Below are 21,378 nucleotides of genomic sequence, written 5' to 3' on the forward strand. Positions count from 1 at the left end.
GCACTTCCTTACACACAAGTCTAGTATCCTAACATCGTACCAACTCCCGATTATCATGTAGGACATAGGAAACATATGTGTTCAATGCACATTTCTTGCTCTCACCTTCATATAAAATTTCTTCTCCTCTGACAAGCCTATATAATGCATTCTTCTTCAAAATTCCTTTTGTGCATCTGCATCCTGCTACTGGGATCTTCTTCCGGCCCTCGTTAATGATAAATTCCTGAAGCACATTTGCTTCACCTAGAACACACATTACGATAGTAATTTAACACAAACCTGAAAATGGGTAATAAATTTCATTGCTGTACCATCATATAAAATCTAGGTGAACATATTTCTGGAAGCCAGCAACAACCTACATTATGTTAAGACTTTCTTAGTAATTTTATTATTCTTACCTAGCGTTTGTTCAACCTCTTTTTCTGGTAGTTTTGTACTAATTTCTTTCTTTAAATCATCAATAAGTTTATATATGACATTATGATGACGGATTGAGATCTTCTTGCTGTTAGCCATTTCTTGTGCCTTCTTTAATGTACTCACATTAAAGCCATATATAATTGCTGTAATTTATTAGAAATACAGTTATTTGTGTTCATATTAACTGTGAATTAAAATGACAAGACAATCATTTATCTTCAATGTGCAGCTTTTAAAACAAGTAATATGAAATTTCACAAATACTTTTCAAAATTTTGTTGATTTTAAGTTTTAACATGTACTAAAAATACCTACTATTTCCTAGAAAGGACTGCTTACTTAGATGAACTAAAAATATTATATGGTTTTCAAAACAAATGTATCAAGCATATTCGCATAATGATCCCACTAATACACTTATTGTAAACAGGTGTATGTATTTTTTATGTTAAATAAATAATCAAGAGAAGTCTGGCAAGTGACAAAAACCATAGTCTAACATACATAATCATGATACTCAAGGCTGAAAAGTTATCATCATCTCACAGTTGGAACAACACTAGCATCCCTAGTGGCAAGAAAGCCACCTGTAAAATTAATGTTTTTGTAATTATTCTTCTACTTGTTCCAAGCTTTAGTAATTTATCAAGAGACATGAATGTCTATGAAATAATGTGAAAACAGCTCAATCTCAATGATTCAGTGACATGAGCTACAACTTTTCCTGAAGAAAAACTTTCGAATATATGTATAATAGCAGCTTACTCTGCTGAAAGTCAAGAAAATATAAAACCATATTTCATTTATGAGAATCATGTATTTCTGTTGTGTTTTCTTATTATGACAGGCACTTTCCTTGATACCTAATAATTTTGTACAGTGTCTAACGATTTACACTTCAGTCTACTTTCTAACTCATGTTTTTTTGTAACTGCAATTATTTTTCTTTCTGTGTTTATGGCTCAAATGTAGTGACAATTGTGGAATTGGTCTCTTCTGTTCTGGGAAACAGTTATATTACTTTTGACATTTGATCATAACGTCTGTGTGGTTTTCCATTTGTCCACAGGAAGTTTCCTACATTCTTCATTCACTGATTTAACTGTAAATGCAGTTAAGAAAACTCCAAAATGTTGAATAGATATACGTTGTCTTTCTGAAGAAAGTGAGGCTTCTCTTTGTGAACCATTTCTTTGTGTCTTAAAGGAAATGACATTCTTCAGCCAGTTTCTGTAGCTTACAAAAGAATCATAAATGAACTGTCTTGTAATACCTTCTTTCATACATCACAGGATCCTTAGAGAATTTTAAAGACAAATGTTGTGTCATTTTTAGTTAGTGCCAATTTTTAATGGCACTATTTATGCTCCCTGTTGTAGTAACTACGTTACAAATCAATATAAACGATACTATTCACACTCATTTGATATCATACTCAGATGTCCACTTGGAGCACTGCAGTCACGGTCTACAGCAAAATTCAGCAGGAGTATCTTCACTGTGAGTATTATATCAAGCAAAAACTTCATGAAACTGTGGGAATTACACTTCATTACTGTTATTTTCTAGCTACTATAATAAATTTAGGCTTATGTTAGTCGTTAACGCTCTGTGTCGGCAATTTCTACATCACTGTGCACACATAATTTGGTCAAGTATTGAGGAATGTATAATTATATACAGATAAGTAGTGTCTCTTTCAAATCAGCTGCTTTGATAAATTGGGGGCTATATGTATTTTCCTTTTTAGAAGAGTTCAATCTGCAAATAGAACCATAACAAATTTATTTGATATGACATTTTGCTGGCCACAATGAAGAACTGTCAATTTCATACAGATAAAAGTTGCTGGCCCCGGATCGAATCCGCCCGGCGGATTACTGATGAGGGCCGGTGTGCCAGCCAGCCTCGATGTGGTTTTTAGGCGGTTTTCCACATCCCGCTAGGTGAATACTGGGCTGGTCCCAACGTTCCAGCTCAGTTACAAGACTTGCAGACATCTGAACACATTCACACTATTACATGGATTAGACTAGAGACAGACAGCTGGGCTACACTAATTCCATCCCGGGGGGTACAGGGTGGTGACAGGAAGGGTGCCAGCCACCCTCTGACACTAACAACACCAAATCAATAGTAACGAGGTCAATCCCATGTTGAAGTGGGAGACGGGCACAAGGAAATGACGACGACTTACGATATGGTGAACATAACGTTAATGCCAGTTTTGTGCCCAATCATTACACAAAAAATAAGATTTTTGTTTGTGCTTAGACCAAGTTAGTTTAATAAATACAATGAATTTTAACAGGACATTAAGAGGTGTGATCTCTCAGGTCTTCTCGGTGTGTCCAATTACTGGTATGCTACCTGCTGTTCAACTCATTTCAGAGTTGCTATTGCAAGCATGAATCACAGATGGTGGTAGTGACACATACATACAAAAGGCAAAAAATGACAGTGCATTGGTGGAGCTGTCAACTGTAGTCATGTGATTCATGTGAAAAAGTTCCTGTGTGATTACGGTTGCACAAAGGGAATCAACAGACTTCAAAAGCAGAATGGCAATTGAAGCATCAAACGCAGAATATACCATTTCAAAAATCATTAGAGAATTCAATTTTTCTGAGACCAGAGACCAATGGTGTCAAGTGTGTGCCAGGAACACAATATTTCAGGTATTCCCTCTTACCATGGACAATAAAGTAGTTGCTGGCCTTCACTTCATGACGGAGAGGTGTGCATGACATCACCTACAGTGCCTCTTCTGGGCTCGTGATCATATTGGTTGTACCTTATACGACTGGAAAACTGTGGCCTGGACAGATGAGTCCTGTTTTTAGGTATTAAAAGCTGATGGTATGGTTCGAGTGTGGTGCAGACCCCATGAAGCCATGGACCCCAGTTGTCAACAAGGCATTGTACAATCTGGTGGTGGCTCCATAATGGTATGGGCTGTGTTTACATGGCATGGACTGGGATCTCTGTTCCAATTAAACCGATCATTGACCAGAAAGGTTATGTTCGGCTACTTGGAAGCCCTCTGCAGCTAATCATGGATTTCATATTCCTACGCATGTCTCTGGGCCACAATTGTTCGCAATTTTTTTGAAAAACATTCTGGGCAGTTTGAGCAAATGATTTGGCAATCCAGATCACCCAATATGAATCCCATCATACATTTATGGGACATAATCAAGATGTCAATTCGTGCAAAAAATCCTGCACCAGCAACACTTTTGCAGTTATGGGTGTCTGTTGAGGCAGCATGAGTCAATATTTCTGCAGGGACTTCCAACGGCTTGCTGAGTCCATATTACGTCATGCTACTGCACTACGCTGGCCAAAAGGAGGTCCGATAGGGTATTAGGAGGTATCCGATGACTTTTGTCACCTCAGTGTACATTGTCCTAACAATAAGAAGGTTAGTGATATTTATCACAACTCACCACCAAAAACTTCAGCCAGTTCTATGTCAGTCTCTGTGACACCACCTACACCATAGTGTACTAAATCAAGTTTGCATTGTGAATTTGAGTGATATGTTTCCAGAACATCAAGGATTGCTTCAACTGACCCATCAACATCTCCTGAAACACAGATTACTGTAATTAAATTGAAAAATTTAAACTATACTACTGAGACTAATGTAATACACATCAACTTTTACCTTTAATAATGATGCTCACTCTAGGTCCTTCATCCTCATTCTGTATTTCTTTTGGTCTTGGGCCAGACGGTTTTAATCTGAACCTACCCATTAACCTTTTCTTCTCTAGTTGTTCTCTGTAGGCCTGTTCAGGAAAAAGCAATTAAAATAAAATGCTACAACCAAGCAGGTATTCTGTTTTAATTTTTATTTTTCACAATAAGTTTGAAATTATGTTCCTTTTCTTAAGGAATGGAATTAAATTCACAAATATGGAATAAAACTGTACATGCGTTACAACAGAAGCTGCAGTATTGTAGAAAATTATAAAGACTTTTTTAAATTTAATAGTACACACGGTCATGAATTTATAACAGAATGTCACTCTACTGTAATCTTAACCTCCTGTATTTGGCCAGAATTAGAACTAATCAGCATGATAAAATTTGACTCATAACAAAACATTGCTGGACGTAATAACAGTATTGCAAAACATTGTAGGTGATCTGACAAGTGATGAAGATCACTGAACTCTAAATGTGAATTCAGACTTCTCTTGGCGTCAATCAGAGATAGCTTTTCTCATAATTTTTATGGACAACTCCTGAATTTGGTATAAAGATTGGAAATATTTCAACATATCCACTGATCCTTTATTTGTTATGTCAAGTTTGTAAATTCATATTTTTTGCAATGTTTACTTTGTAGAATTGGAGAGGAAAGGCATATATGGAATACACTGACAAGACAAAGGTACAAGATGATAGGACATGTATTAAGGTATATAAGGCATGTGTTCACAATGTACAAAAAGACAGAGTGCTACTTACCGTACAGATTACATGTCAAATTACAGATAGGCACAATTAAAAGACACTTACATAAAGCTTTCAGCCACAGCTTTCATCAGTAAAAGAGAGGCACACATCATTCACACACACAAGCAAGCACACCTCTAGCACACGTGACCACAACCCCAGCTGGCTGGAACTGGTGGTTGTGTGTGTGAGGAGCGTGCTTGCTTGTGTGTCTCTCTCTTTTACTGATGAAGGCTATAGCTGAAAGTGCAACCTGACTTGCCTTCTTTACAGTATGTAGCAATCTGTCTTTACTTGCATTTTTGATATTCCTACCAGGAGTTTCCATTGTTAGACATATATTAAGATATATAAGATAATATGAGCAGCTGAAAATCCCTTGACTGCTGTCAAACGATTGGCAGCTACTGTGAATTGGTGTGCTGGAAGAGCTCCCGAGAGTCGTGTACCTGTGATATTGATACCGGGAGTACCTCAAGCACTGTCCTCTCCTGTGGATCCTGTCTCCTCTGTGGAAAGTACAGAATCTGTGATTACTTGTCCACTTGTCTGTGAGTGGCACATCAATGGTAGATCTAGGTGTCCTGTACAAAGTGGATGGGGACCAGGGAGGACTCAAGATGTTATACTGATCCTTCTAATCAATAAGTTTGAGGTGCTGTCCAGCTTGTTTTTGGTAAACCTGTTTTATCCAGTACCAAGAGGAGGCAAAGATAAAAGGATAGGGGTCTATTAATCATTGGCAGTTCAAACAAACAGTGAATGATGGTACCCCTTCAGGAAGGGATACTAGGTGCACTCAGTGTGTATGCCTGGGGGCCTCATTCAACATGCTGAAGAGGCTATTCCAGCAGCCACTGGGAGAACAGGGTGCAACCAACTGCAGATTGTGGTGCATGTTGGGCAAATGGAGCCTGTCGCATGGGCTCCGAGGTTGTACTTGGATCATTCCAGTGACTGGCAGCCAAGGTTGACAAGACCAGCTTTGCACGTGGAATTCCAATGAAGCTCACAATTTGCAGCATTCCCCAGAACTGATTGTGGACTTCTGGTTCTGAGTCAAGTCGAATGACTAAACCTTCTGTGACAAGCTGGGCTATGACTTCCTGGACTTGTGCCATAGGGTTGAGTACAACAAGGTCCCCTTAAATGGGTCAGGTGTGCACTACACATCATAGGCTGCTACTCAGGTAGCTGACTGTGTGTGAGGTGTACACAAGGTTTTTTTAGATTAAGCAACTCTTCATCCGATCTAGATAACGATAACTGTAGAAAAGCCACAAGTATCAGTGTAAGATAGAAAGAAATACCTCCCACAGGTTAGAGTACGAAAATCCTAATGGTTAACTGCCAAAGTATTCAGAAAAAGTGTCAGACTTTGAAGCACTCCTGAAAAGCAGCGAGTCTCTCATAATACCAGGTACAGAAAGGTGGTTGAAACCTGAAATTAATAGCAGTGAGATTTTTGGGGAAAATTTAAGTCTATATCAAAAGGATAGGCAAGCAGTAAATGGAAGTGGTTTATTTGTCGCAGTAGACAAGAAACTCAAACCCAATGAGGTAGAAACTGAAGCTGCATTGAAATTGTTTGGCCAAGACTTACTACAGGGGTGAGTATAAAATGATAACTGGATCCTTCTACTACCCACCACACTCATTTCTTGATGTATCCAAAAGCTTTAGAGAAAACCTCAGTTCACTTGTAAGTTCCCCAATCATATTGTAATCATTGGTGGAGACTCTAAACAACCAACAATAAATTGGGAAAACTACAGTTTTGTTAGTAGTGGGCACAATAAGACAGTCTGTGAAGCATTATTAAAAGCCTTCCCCGAAAACTACCTAGAACAGATAGTTCGGAACCCAATTCATGATGGAAATATATTGGATCTAATGGCAACAAATACACTGAAAAGCCAAAACATTACGACCGTTGCCCACTGTTATGTTGGGTGCCGCCTGGTAACACTGCCAACGAGTGACACAATAACAAAAATATGTATGTAGAGCAGACACAGACTGGGAATTATCTTAGCGAAGATTTGGGCTGCAAATAGAGAAATCCATTGAGATAAGTGACTTTGACAAAGGGCAGATTATTATTATGCACAGCCTGCGAATGAGTATCTTGAAAATGGTGAAGCTAGTCAGATGTTCACACGCTACTGTTGTGAGCATCTACAGACAGAGGTAGAAGGACATGAAACTACCACTAGGCGCTAAATGGTTCCACACCAACAACTCTTCACAGATCGCGGGGTTTGGAAGCTTATCTGCTCTGTAAAGTAGGATAGAGGGTGATCTGTTGCATCCCTGCCGAAAGAGCACAATGCTGGTGCACGCACACGTTTCGGAGCACACTGTTCATCATACATTGTTGAACATGCAGCACCAAAGCAGACCATCCCTATGTGATAACACACAGTTACGACTGCAGTGGCCACAAGAACATCAGGACTTGACAGTCGATCAATGGAAACATGTTGGCTCTTTGGGTGAACCACATTTTTGCTATAACAGCTCGATGGTCATCTCCACAAATGCAATCACTGAGGTGAACGGCAACTCGAGATGTGCAGCGCACCACAGATTCAGGCTGGTGGCAACAGTATCATGCTATGGGAGGCATTCCTCTGCACTTACATGGGACCTGTGGCAGTCTATATGGAACTGCGTTCCCTGTACTTGGTTCCATATACACTCCTGGAAATTGAAATAAGAACACCGTGAATTCATTGTCCCAGGAAGGGGAAACTTTATTGACACATTCCTGGGGTCAGATACATCACATGATCACACTGACAGAACCACAGGCACATAGACACAGGCAACAGAGCATGCACAATGTCGCCACTAGTACAGTGTATATCCACCTTTCGCAGCAATGCAGGCTGCTATTCGCCCATGGAGACGATCGTAGAGATGCTGGATGTAGTCCTGTGGAACGGCTTGCCATGCCATTTCCACCTGGCGCCTCAGTTGGACCAGCGTTCGTGCTGGACGTGCAGACCGCGTGAGACGATGCTTCATCCAGTCCCAAACATGCTCAATGGGAGACAGATCAGGAGATCTTGCTGGCCAGGGTAGTTGACTTACACCTTCTAGAGCACGTTGGGTGACACGGGATACATGCGGACGTGCATTGTCCTGCTGGAACAGCAAGTTCCCTTGCCGGTCTAGGAATGGTAGAACGATGGGTTTGATGACGGTTTGGATGTACCGTGCACTATTCAGTGTCCCCTCGACGATCACCAGTGGTGTACGGCCAGTGTAGGAGATTGCTCCCCACACCATGATGCCGGGTGTTGGCCCTGTGTGCCTCGGTCGTATGCAGTCCTGATTGTGGCGCTCACCTGCACGGCGCCAAACACGCATACGACCATCATTGGCACCAAGGCAGAAGCGACTCTCATCGCTGAAGACGACACGTCTCCATTCGTCCCTCCATTCACGCCTGTCGCGACACCACTGGAGGCGGGCTGCACGATGTTGGGGCGTGAGTGGAAGACGGCCTAACGGTGTGCGGGACCGTAGCCCAGCTTCATGGAGACGGTTGCGAATGGTCCTCGCCGATACTCCAGGAGCAACAGTGTCCCTAATTTGCTGGGAAGTGGCGGTGCGGTCCCCTACGGCACTGCGTAGGATCCTACAGTTTTGGCGTGCATCCGTGCGTCGCTGCGGTCCGGTCCCAGGTCGAGGGGCACGTGCACCTTCCGCCGACCACTGGCGACAACATCGATGTACTGTGGAGACCTCACGCCCCACGTGTTGAGCAATTCGGCGGTACGTCCACCCGGCCTCCCGCATGCCCACTATACGCCCTCGCTCAAAGTCCGTCAACTGCACATACGGTTCACGTCCACGCTGTTGCGGCATGCTACCAGTGTTAAAGACTGCGATGGAGCTCCGTATGCCACGGCAAACTGGCTGACACTGACGGCGGCGGTGCACAAATGCTGCGCAGCTAGCGCCATTCGACAGCCAACACCGCGGTTCCTGGTGTGTCCGCTGTGCCGTGCGTGTGATCATTGCTTGTACAGCCCTCTCGCAGTGTCCGGAGCAAGTATGGTGGGTCTGACACACCAGTGTCAATGTGTTCTTTTTTCCATTTCCAGGAGTGTAGATCAGAGAAGCAATCACTATGGTACGATTTGGTCTGAACCCATCCACTATATTGGAATCTGGCAGTTTGTAATCCATGACATACCATCTTTTAGCAGTGTTTTGTTTTGACGGACAACAAATGTTGGGGAAAATGATTCCAAGCTTTTCTTCTCTAATGTTTAATCACATGTTCACCTGAAGATACAGCTTTTAGTGCCACAAAACTGGTAATGATTCAGTAATAAAGGACCAAATACAGCCGAAGTGGTTACTAATACCCAAGATGAGTACTCATAGCTATGATTGCCACACCTACAATGTTGCCTGCAAGATCACAATTACAGAGGCAATCCCACACTCCATACATGAAGGGGATGGGAAGAAACCCAATAACTGGTACAATGGGGCATGTCCTCTGCCATGCAATTCATGATGGTTTGCAGAGTATAAGCATAGAAGTAGATATCGGGGAATAACTTCCTTGGTACCCCTTAGAAGGAGCCTGGAATACACCCAACAAATAACTGACAATGTTGGCTGCTTCTCTGTGATCAAGAGGTCAGCAAAAAAATGAAAGTTACACTGGGCTATCAAAACAATAACAAGAACAATGGACATACTATGTGTTATATAGAACAGCTAAAGTAATGAGACAGTCACTTTTTTCATTCTACAGTGACATCCTCTATAGTGTTTGACAGGCTATTTGTAACAATTGTACAATCATGATACATCTGAAAAATATGATTTATAGACTACGAGATGGTTTGCTGAACAGTATTTTAAGTTTTGCTAACACTTAATTTTCACAATCTCACTTAATATGTTGAATATTTGAATGCATCTGTTGAGACACTCTTCTTGTGAAAATATGAGGGTCGTCCAAAAAGTAAGTTCCGTTTCTACTTCTATCCATGGCAGCACTACGATCACAGTTCCGAGCATGCTCGGCAGTTGCTCTGACTCAAGGAGAAGACATGTACGCCATTTTCAGATCGCTGCTGCTGAAGTGTGCTTTGTAGTGCTTCTTTATAATGTCAGCTGTAATTGAAAATGCTGCCACGTGCGAAATCACATCTGTGATTTATTTTCTAAATGCAAAGAAAGTTAAACCGAAGGAAATTCATCGGCAAATCTGTGAGGTTTATGGACAAAATGCTATTAGTGATTCAATGTTTAGAAGATGGGTCAGACTGTTCAATGAAGGACATGATCCAGTGCACAATGAAGAACGAAGTGGATGCCCATCTGTGGCTACTGATGAACTGGTTCACACAACTGAAGAGAAGATTAAGCACAACCATAAGTTTACACTTAGTGCCCTCGCTACGCAATTTCCGCAAATCTTACGATCACTAATTCATAAAATTGTTACTGAAAAACTGAACTTTCAAAAACTTTGCTCACATTGAGTACCCAAAATTCTTACTGAACAACACAAAAAACAACGGATGGGCAGTGCACTTCAGTTTTTGACATGCTACAATGAAGAAGGCGATGGTTTTCTTTCTTGGATAGTCACAGGAGATGAAACTTGGGTATCGTACCAAACCCCTGAAACAAAACGGCAATCAATGGAATGGAGGCACACTTCATCCCCAATGAAGATTAAGCCTAAGCAAATCATGACTCCTTGAAAAGTCATGTGCGCCATTTTTTGGGACAGAAAAGGCCTTCTGATTTCTTACCATGAGGCCAAACAGTCAATGCACATGGTTACTGCGAGACCATTAAGAAATTGCGCCATGCAATACAGAACAAGCGCCGAGGATTACTGTCAAAAGGTGCTGTTTTTTCTACAATAATGCCCAACCTCCACGGTGAATGTGACCAAACAACTCGTACAGGAATTTCACTGCTGATCATCCTCCGTAAAGCCCAGACCTTGCTCCTAGTGACTTTCATCTATTCCTACACCTAAAATCTGGTCAACACTTCAACGATGATGATGAGCTGAAAGAACATGTTACTACATGGTTGAATACACAGGTGGCAACCTTTTATGAAGAAGGCATACAAAAGCTTGTGCCACACTATGACAAGTGCCTACAAAATTTCAGTAACTATGTAGAAAAGTAGTTTAACAGCTGTAGATTTTTGTACAACAATTTTTTTTCTGTATCTGTACACATTTGTTTTATATAAGCAAACAGAACTTACTTTGTGGACATACCTCGTAATTTAAAGCTAGAAGTGAGGTGAACAGTTGTTTTCAAAACAGAAGTGCAATTGTTACAGTTATCAATTTCGTTTATTATTTTTGTTTCTATTATTATTTTTTTACTTGCCACCCAGTTACACAAAAGAAGAAGAAAAAACTAATTTAATAGTGTTGCATAATCTTGACAATTCACAGTGATTAGAAATGATTTCCTTCATATAATAAATGATTCATCACAGTATTTTCAACCTCCCCCTTGTTGTCAGTCACTTACACTACAACTGTGACCTATCAAAAATAGCCAAATTTCGTGAATACTGTACGAAAAAGCAATGGCACATTTATTTGTAGTCCCTTGGATTGTAACCATATATCATTCATGTTCCATTTTATCATCCGTCTGATACCATTGTGACACAGCATGAACATAAGATGAATTTCTCTACTCTTAAGAATTCAAATTAACACAATAACGTTACTTGTAAAGTAAATAAAATTATTGTTGTTTATTTGTTCTAGAAGTTTATAAAAAAGAAATACAAATCAGATGATTAGTATTGCCATCGTTTTCACAGCAGCAGACTTAAATTCATCATGGTTCAGCAAATTTCCATGAAATATGTATAAATTAAAAACAAAAACTTTCTTCATGAAGCCATCTACCCATTAGTCAAAATTGGATCAAAATCCTTACAGTAGTTTCTCCGATTAGTCTACCCCCCCCCCCCCCCCCCACACACACACCCCTTGCTGGATTTGTGATGGTACACACCAGTACCTCTGACAAAAATTCAAAATCATAGTTTTGAGATGCAGTACAACACAACTTTTGCTGCAGTTGAAGTGATGGAAAACTATGCACACATGGTTCGAAACTAGACTATAACTGATCTAAAACATATGCAGTGGCAAGCAGTGGGAGATGGCTGTGCCCAGTTGTATGACAATCCTCTTCCTGCCTGCTCTGCAGGTGCTCCACTACTGCAAACTGCCATATATCCCTTCAGTCAGTTCAGAGACAAGAGGCATACAGTGAAAACCTTTCAAAGCTATGTACTATTTTATAAACCATTAATTAAAACATTTAAATTTCTTCCCTTTTTCAACATCTTATAGTACAAACTTGTACGTGTTCAGCATTATTGTAATTTCTTTTTTGTAACAAATTGTAAACTGAAATATAAACACCATCAATAAATCATGCAAGGAAAAATTGTAGGTGCACGAGGGAGTTTTATTTTTGACCCACATAAACGTTATCATCACACTTTCAAAATGCTCATAAAAGTGTTAAAATAATGTTTTAAGATGTCTAAATTTCAGAAACACCCCAAGGAAGGTCAAAATATTGGAACCTCTTTTTTTATTCATCTCCTAAGAGTCACAAGGCACATTTTCTCTGGTGTTTTGGCAGATTTTTGTAATTTGTTTATTGCACTGTGCAGCTAGAATCAATCCAAACAAATAGAGCTCATCATGAATTTCAAGACCCTACTGTCGATGGAAAGATCGGTTTGCTTCCCATTACAACAAAATGGTTTTTAAAGTGGAATTTTATGTGCCCATTTGACAGAGCGGGCCCAAATTAGTCTATTGTGATATCTGTTTCATTGATATGTATTATTAGGGACAGTGAAACCCGAAGAATAACCATCACTACTGCAGCAGTTGCAGCACAATCATGGCCTGCACACTGACTGCTACTGCCAAGCATGCAGCACTAAATGAGCCACTGCTGAATTGCTGTTTATTACCTGCATTTTACTGCCCCTGTTAATACATATTGATAAAACAAATATTGGACTAGATTAATTTGGGAGCACTCTGTTGAATGGGCACATAAGAACAGTAATTATTTGGCCTGACTCCACCTGCACAATCCAAAAAAGAAACTGCAAATATCAACTGAAAAAGCAGAATAAATGCCCCTGACAACTCTTAAGAGACATGACTACGACTAGCAGAGTAACAGAGTGAAAGAGAGAGAGAGAGAGAGAGAGAGAGAGAGAGAGGGAGAGAGAATGAAGCCAGGAACAATCATAAGACATCAATTTTCTATTTTAGTGATGCCTTTGAATGGGAATAAAACTTTTTTTCTTTAGAAAGCAGAAAAATGTGATAGCAATGCAGCATTTCACTAATTTATGTCTCCTAATATGGTCTGATGCAATAAAACATGATGAAGTTCTCTGTACAATATATGAGTTATCTTACAGTCCCTGTTTATCTGAAAAATCATTGGCCTCTTTGTTTTGGCCAGTGCAGAGCATCAACTTAAAAAAAAAAAAGTGTGGTTTAGATTCAAACCATGAGAAATAAGTATGTATTTTCATGCAACAAACAATAACCATTGAAGCTGAAAATATCTCAACAGCATAAAATCAAACAATGGAAAATCCAGGATGGAATGTTTCAGTTGCCTGAGACTGCAGTCGTGTGAGATGTAGTGTGTGTGTGTGTGTGTGTGTGTGTGTGTGTGTGTGTTGTTGTTGTTGTTGTTGTTGACAAAGGTCTATGGCCAAAAGCTTTAATAGTGAGAGTCTTTTTGTTATGCCTGTCTACAAACTTTGTTTAATATTGCAAAAGTTTATTGTAAGTCTATTTTTTATACTGTTGACACTGACCATATAGCAGAGATGCTGAGTCGTAGATAGGCATAACAAAAAGACTCTGATTATTAAAGCTTTTGGCCATAGGCCTTCATCAACAATAGACACACATTCGCACGCATGGGCGTGCGCGCGCGCACACACACACACACACACACACACACACACGCAACATCTCACACGACTGCAGTATCAGGCAATCTCAGGCAACTGAAACATTCCATCCTGGATTTTCCATTGTTTGATTTTATGCTGTTGAGGTTATATATGTTTTACAAAAAAATTAAGGTTTTGTATTGGACTATAATGATTTTCGACAAAAATGACACTGACAATTAAACAATATTTTTAATTCTACAACTTTCACATTTTGTGTTTTGCGCACCATGCACTCAGTCCCAAGTTATCAGAATATGTATGTGAGGATTACAGAACACAACAACATGCTATATGTGGGTATGACACCATAAAAGGCTACAAGACTGTTTATGGCTTCTGATTTATGATCTTAGTGAGCACACAGACACTAACAAAGAAGTGTAGGACTATTTGTGATATGAGAAATTTTATTAAGAGGTACCGATAAGCCTGATGGTTTCATATCTCACCTGCTATAAAACTAATAATATTTTTGGCTTGAAAGGTTTATTGTTCAGTATCTCTGTCAGCTAAATTTTATGACCAGAGCACCATTCATTTTTCTTAATGATCAGCACAACCTCCCTGCATGGCCTTTCCATTCTTTCTTTTTACATCCAGGTTTGATGTTTTACTCCTGTTCTTTCTCCTTCGAATTTGAATACACTGGCATTGACTTTCTTATGATCAGTCATTCTAATACAGAGCAATTTTCTACCTATTTTCTATTTACTAATGCTTTGTTTGTTGTCAATTATAGATCTTCATCCAGCTTACTATTCATTTCCCTTTCTTCTGCCTATTTTATATTCTATTACATCTTTTTGTATTGTCTGAATCTCACATCTGACTCTGTGCCATGCTCAACAATTTTTATTCCTATGAAAGCATGTCTTCATCTTCATTGAGTTTCAGATACTAACCCTCAGCATTCATTTTTTGATGCAATCTTAGAGAGTCAAACTAATTGTGTCTGCATTCACTGTTTGATGCAACCTTGAGAATCATACCAACTGTGTCTGGATCTGTTCTCTCTGTAATAGTCCAGTGTAACATACTGTTACTACTGCAATACGTGTAGTGTTTGTTTTACTCCCTTTTCTCATCAATCTTCCTTTCTGTAATTCTTTGATTTTTAGCTCTATTTCATGGCATGATAAACAGAGGCAATGTTGCCATTAGTAGCAGACTGCAGAATTGAAGTATGAGAAATAGCCTTCTTCCTTCCCACAACTATCTTCATCTATTCTGTCTTGACACACTGTTACTTCTGAATCAAAGCAGCACTTTTTTTTTCCAGGAACTCGAGTCATGTTTGCTTCTACATCAATGTAAATGCTCATAAATGTCCTCTACTGATACAGTTGTTTTATAACTCCAGCTATACCATTAACTGATGAAATTGCATGGTACTCAGTGGCGGCCAGTGATCATGTGCTAATGCACTACACCACACTGTAAATATCCCGTTTAAATTATTCCATTTCTCTTCAAATGCGAGCTAGAAATCACATTATAAGCACATCTTCCTCTTTGAATGTGTGCTAGTGTGCAAATAAAAAGGACAAAAACATGTTTTGTAGCATTCTCTCCATGACAACTATGTAGAAACCAGTGTCGAGTGCTGAAATGATAGTCACCCACGCTAAAATCAACTCAAAGAAGAGACACAGCTATCTGTTTTCGACTGTGTATGCTCTGATGTGGCGTTATCCCTTCTGGCACTATGGATGCTACATTGCACACAGTACAGGTAAGTATTTTTCTTTGAAGGTGTGCGTAAAGTATTGTGCATGCAATATGGCAAATTCTGTAGATGATTTGCTGAAGAGCCCTTTCCAATAGATCTTTAGAGTAGGCAGTGAGAGTTAAATAGTTAAGACAGATCTATTCCAAAATTTAATCTAACAAGTGGAGGGCATGGGACAGGACTCACTGATTTGGCTCAAATTAGTTGAGTACAAGCAGGTAGATATCTCTTTCAAGTTCCTAAAATATTTCACCTGAGTAGGTTGCAGGAAAAGGTAAAATGCTATCTAAGGTTTAATATGCAGACTATCAGGAACTTTTGAACAGCAGTTGTCATATGGTGCCATGGCACAATGGTCAAGCACACCGACGCAATTCGTCGACTCAGGTTTGATTCCTGCTGCTATCATCATTTTCCCTCTTTTTCCATTTTATTTAATTCCTCATTATGTTAAACTAATAATTATAAATTATAAAATTTAAATATATGTAAGGAGTTCAATTTATATATGTAAAATTAATATACAGTGTAATCCCGACTATTTGTGTGTGAATTATCTGGTTTGCGGGTTATTTGTGCATCTGGATGTGAAATATTTTTTCTAGCAAATAGGAATAAACAACCCCCCCCCCCATGTGACAATAAGTGCCATTCCCATTGTTTCAATGACTGCCACATATCAACAGAATATGGTTTCCATTGTTATTGGCCAGTTTGTTCCGTGTAAATTGAAAACAAACTCAGTTTTCTGATGTTAATTGGCTTTTAAGTGTCAACAAAACAAGTTACAAGAAATCTGTAAAAGAATGACAGAAATACGAAAGACACATGTGTTGACATTAAAACAAAATATTAGAATTAGGTGAAAGATCTGAGAAGGGGAAACTGCTGCAAAACTAAGTGCTGGTTTTGGTTTTCATGGTGGCTATTCAAACTTGGAAAAAAAGTCCCTGAGAATTCCAGGTGTCATGATCAAGATGGTGTCAAGAAACTCCTGATAAATTATTGATGAGTGGGGAGTGGAGGGGAGGGGAGGAGGTTATCATACCACACAATAATGGCTTTTCTTTCCTGTCAATAATTTATATGCAATAATATTCAAATAATTAATAGACTTTGAAGTATTAAGTATTTTAAAATTTGTGATTTATGAAAGTCAACAAAATTAAACCCCAATGCTAGGTAGAATCCAGAATTCCTTGATATATTATGAAATTCCCTGAGATTTGCCTGATTTTTTTCAGGTAAAATATAATTCCCTGAGAATGCCAGGTTTCCCAGAAGAATCGCCACCCTGGTACTGAAATGCAGTGTCCAGGACATTGAAAAGGATAAGCAAAAAATACAGACTCTTGCCAGGACATGCAATTATGGTTCTGGACTATCTGCACACAAAAGCATGAAGAGATCTATATTTTATGAACTAGATGTTGCTCTTTTGCAAAATAAGTGGGTGTGATATATGCCGACTAAATTTTTTCATGAAGTTGTAGTGTTACACGGAGAATTTAATGCCCTACCTGGATGGCTAACCAGATTCAAACAATTTCACGGTATACAAAAACTTACTGTTAAAGGAGAACTGCCTAGTTCAAATGTTGGGGTAGCTGATTCTTTCCAGGAAGAATTAAAGAAATTTGTGGAAGCAGAGAATTTCACACCAGACCAAATTTATAATGCAGACCAAAGTGGTCTGCATTTGAAATCTATACCAAACAGAATTCTTGCTTTCAAGTAATCTAAAGAACGCATTACAATTTTGTGACTGCTAATGCTTCTGAAAACCACAAAATGAAACTACTAGCGACTGTGTGTGTGTGTGTGTGTGTGTGGGGGGGGGGGGGGGGGGGGGGGGAATCCTGAGCATTCATAGATATCACAGCTAAGGCTCTCCCTGTGCATTATTGTACACAAAAAGGAGTATTTGGGGGGGGGGGGGGGAATCCTGAGCATTCATAGATATCACAGCTAAGGCTCTCCCTGTGCATTATTGTACACAAAAAGGAGTATTTGGGGGGGGGGGGGGGGGGGTAATGAAATTTTCAAAAACTGGTTCCACATATATTTTGTACCACAAGTTCAGCAATTTCTAGAAGAGAAAGGATTGGCACACAAGGCTGTTCTACTGTCTGGTCTCTTGTATATGACGATGGTCTTACTGCGACTAAGTTTTCACCTTCTAACGTGACTGTCATTATACAGCCAACGGTCCAAGGCATAATTGCATAGGTAAAACAGCACTTCTGGGCTGGTCTATCGAGAATGCTAGTTGATGAGGATTATTTGGTGGCATTCTGGAAAAAGTTGACAATTCTATACGGCATACACATGATTTCTGATGTCTGACAGGAAGTCAACCCACATACATGCATTTCATCATGGAGGAAAATTCTTTCACATATAGAAGTGATTTTCAAGGTTTAAGTGATGAAGAAATACAACTGCACAAATAATGAAAAATGGTTCAAATGGTTCTGAGCACTATGGGACTTAACTGCTGAGGTCACCAGTCCCCTAGAACCTAGAACTAATTAAACCTAACTAACCTAAGGATGACACACACATCCATGCCCGAGGCAGGATTCGAACCTGGTTCCAGACTGTAGTGCCTAGAACCGCTCGGCCACCCTGGCCGGCACAAATAATGAATCTGGCAATGAGTTTAAAAGGTTTCGAAGATGTCAATGAAGAAAACTTACAATAAGTGGCCAGAGACTGATGCATATAAACCCAGCTTCCACTACACAAGTGACACCGACATTGTGCCTGCTGCTTCACGAAACAACAAGGGAAAGGATAGTAAATACAAATGTGAATGGGGGGTTCAGAACGGTGACTTTGTGCTTCACTGCAATGTGTTAATACTCTTCTGGAATATATAGGCCACAGGGGTTTCTCTACAATGATATTATTGCCACAAAACAGTTTGAAATGCAGTGCGAAAAAATTTTAAGCAACAAACAGGCCTACAATAATTACGCACAGTACTTGGATAAACTTTTGAACAAAGAATGTATGTTTAAAAAATCTTAATTATTTGTGTTTTTAGATTATTTGTGCATCTTCCCCTGCACATTACCCTGAATAATTGGGAGTACACTGTATTCAATTTAGTCATGATAACTACCCTCTCAAGTCGAAAGACTAAAGGTGGTGTTAAAAAAAGCAAGTATACGAGGAAATTTAGCTTGAAAGCACGTTGACAAGAGTTGGCTCTGCAGATGTGATGTTCAAAATGCAGTTTTTGCTTTTCATGTTTGTTATTTGGTAAAAGTGATGCATGGGATACAGGATGAGATCTAAAACATCTTAATGCAATAACAATAATAATAATAGTAATAATAATAATAGTTCTGCCAGTCGTAAAAGGCGACGAAAAGAACAAACCACTGATAGGGCTAACCCCCCTTTTAGTGTGATTACTTGGTTCAGGACAGAACTAAAGAAGCCTCGGACAAGCGCCGTCATGGTCGGGGACGACGCTTGAACCCTATGCCCGCCCACAATGGTAACAACACTGCTAGCCAACTGGAAAATGATTTAAATCCAAATAGAGGTGTTTTGCAGGATATGCTTCCTGCAACCACCCTAGAAGGAAAACAAAGACAGAGGATGAGATGGTCAGATGAAGTCAATAGACACCTCATGTTCTGTTATTACCAAGCAACAAACCTAGGAACCAACACAACTGGATACAGATCACAAGTATACACAACATTTATTACCAGATACCCGGAATTAAAATTTTTAACAGAACAACGACTAGCTGATCAGATCCGTGTAATAATCAAAAATAACAGGATACCCCAGTCAGAATTAGAAAACATCAAACAACAAGTACAACAAATACTGGAACAAAATAATGTGCAATCAGAAGAAGAAGAAAATACAGTTATGGACTCAAACATCCCAGAGCAAACAAACAAAGACCAACACGCATCAGTTAAACAATCAGAGGAAAACGAAATCTTAAGACAGCCACCAGAACAAGCACAAATAGAACACGAAAAGACACATGTGTTAGACATAGAAGAGAAATTTCAGCTGACATATATAGAATACAAAGACACAAATACAGACATTAGACCATTCCTGCATAGACCGCCAAATAACCCACAAGTCGAAACAACAATAAAAACTATCAACACAATCATACACAACAAAATAAATGAAAACACAACTATGGAAGAGTTACAACTACTGGTTTACATAGGAGCACTCACTACACTAAATATACACACTAGGCAGAGATCAGAACAAACCAACACACAGAAGAAACCCACAAAACCAGCATGGCAACACAGGCTACAGATCAGAATAGAAAAACTGAGAAAAGACATCGGACAGCTAACACAACTTATAAGAAATGAAATATCAGACAAAAAACGAAAAAGGTTAGGTAAAATCTCACAACAAGAAGCAACAGAGCAATTAGATGAAAAAAAGCAGAAATTGCAAGCATTGGCCAAACGACTTAGAAGATACAAAAAAAGTGAAAATAGAAGGAAACAAAACCAAACATTCAACACAAACCAAAAGAGATTCTACCAAACAATGGATAACACACACACATTAAAATAGACAATCCACCAAACATAACAGACATGGAACACTTCTGGAGCAGCTTATGGTCAAACCCGGTACAACATAACAGGCATGCACGGTGGATACAAGCAGAAACAGACACATACAAGATGATACCACAAATGCCTGAAGTGATAATTTTGCAACATGAAGTCACCCAAGCAATTAATTCTACACACAATTGGAAAGCCCCTGGAAATGATAAAATAGCAAATTACTGGCTAAAGAAGTTCACCTCAACACATTCACATCTAACTAAATTATTTAACAGTTACATTGCAGACCCATACACATTCCCTGATACACTTGCACATGGAATAACCTATCTGAAACCTAAAGATCAAGCAGACACAGCAAACCCAGCTAAATATCGCCCCATAACATGCCTACCAACAATATACAAAATATTAACTTCAGTCATCACACAGAAATTAATGACACATACAACACAGAACAAAATTATAAATGAAGAACAAAAAGGCTGCTGCAAAGGAGCACGAGGATGTAAAGAGCAACTGATAATAGATACAGAGGTGACATATCAAGCGAAAACTAAACAAAGGTCCCTACACTACGCATACATTGATTACCAAAAAGCCTTTGATAGTGTACCCCACTCATGGTTACTACAGATATTGGAAATATACAAAGTAGATCCTAAATTGATACAATTTCTAAACACAGTAATGAAAAACTGGAAAACCACACTTAATATCCAAACAAATTCAGATAACATCACATCACAGCCAATACAGATTAAGCGTGGAATATACCAAGGAGACTCATTAAGTCCTTTCTGGTTCTGTCTTGCTCTGAACCCACTATCCAACATGCTAAATAATACAAATTATGGATACAATATTACTGGAACATACCCACACAAAATCACACATTTGCTATACATGGATGATCTAAAACTACTGGCAGCAACAAATCAACAACTCAACCAATTACTAAAGATAACAGAAGTATTCAGCAATGATATAAATATGGCTTTTGGAACAGACAAATGTAAGAAAAATAGCATAGTCAAGGGCAAACACACTAAACAAGAAGATTACATATTGGAGAACCACAGCGACTGCATAGAAGCGATGGAAAAAACAGATGCCTATAAATACCTAGGATACAGACAAAAA

At 39.2% G+C, this 21,378-nt stretch overlaps 1 protein-coding gene across 1 annotated transcript in view; it reads right to left on the minus strand.

Annotated features, from left to right (window-relative positions):
- LOC126170853 (translation initiation factor IF-2, mitochondrial) overlaps positions 1-21,378 on the minus strand; it is a 96,118-nt gene that overhangs the window by 15,415 nt on the left and 59,325 nt on the right. Inside the window, exons 11-14 of the mRNA XM_049920755.1 lie at positions 4,097-4,220; positions 3,876-4,016; positions 405-569; positions 106-246 (exon numbers count right to left, since the gene is read on the minus strand). Coding sequence (XP_049776712.1) covers positions 106-246; positions 405-569; positions 3,876-4,016; positions 4,097-4,220 — 571 coding nt within the window. The remainder of the gene's footprint in view (positions 1-105; positions 247-404; positions 570-3,875; positions 4,017-4,096; positions 4,221-21,378) is intronic.

This window comes from Schistocerca cancellata, chromosome 1 (genome assembly GCF_023864275.1).
Source record: "Schistocerca cancellata isolate TAMUIC-IGC-003103 chromosome 1, iqSchCanc2.1, whole genome shotgun sequence".
Lineage (NCBI taxonomy): Eukaryota > Metazoa > Arthropoda > Insecta > Orthoptera > Acrididae > Schistocerca > Schistocerca cancellata.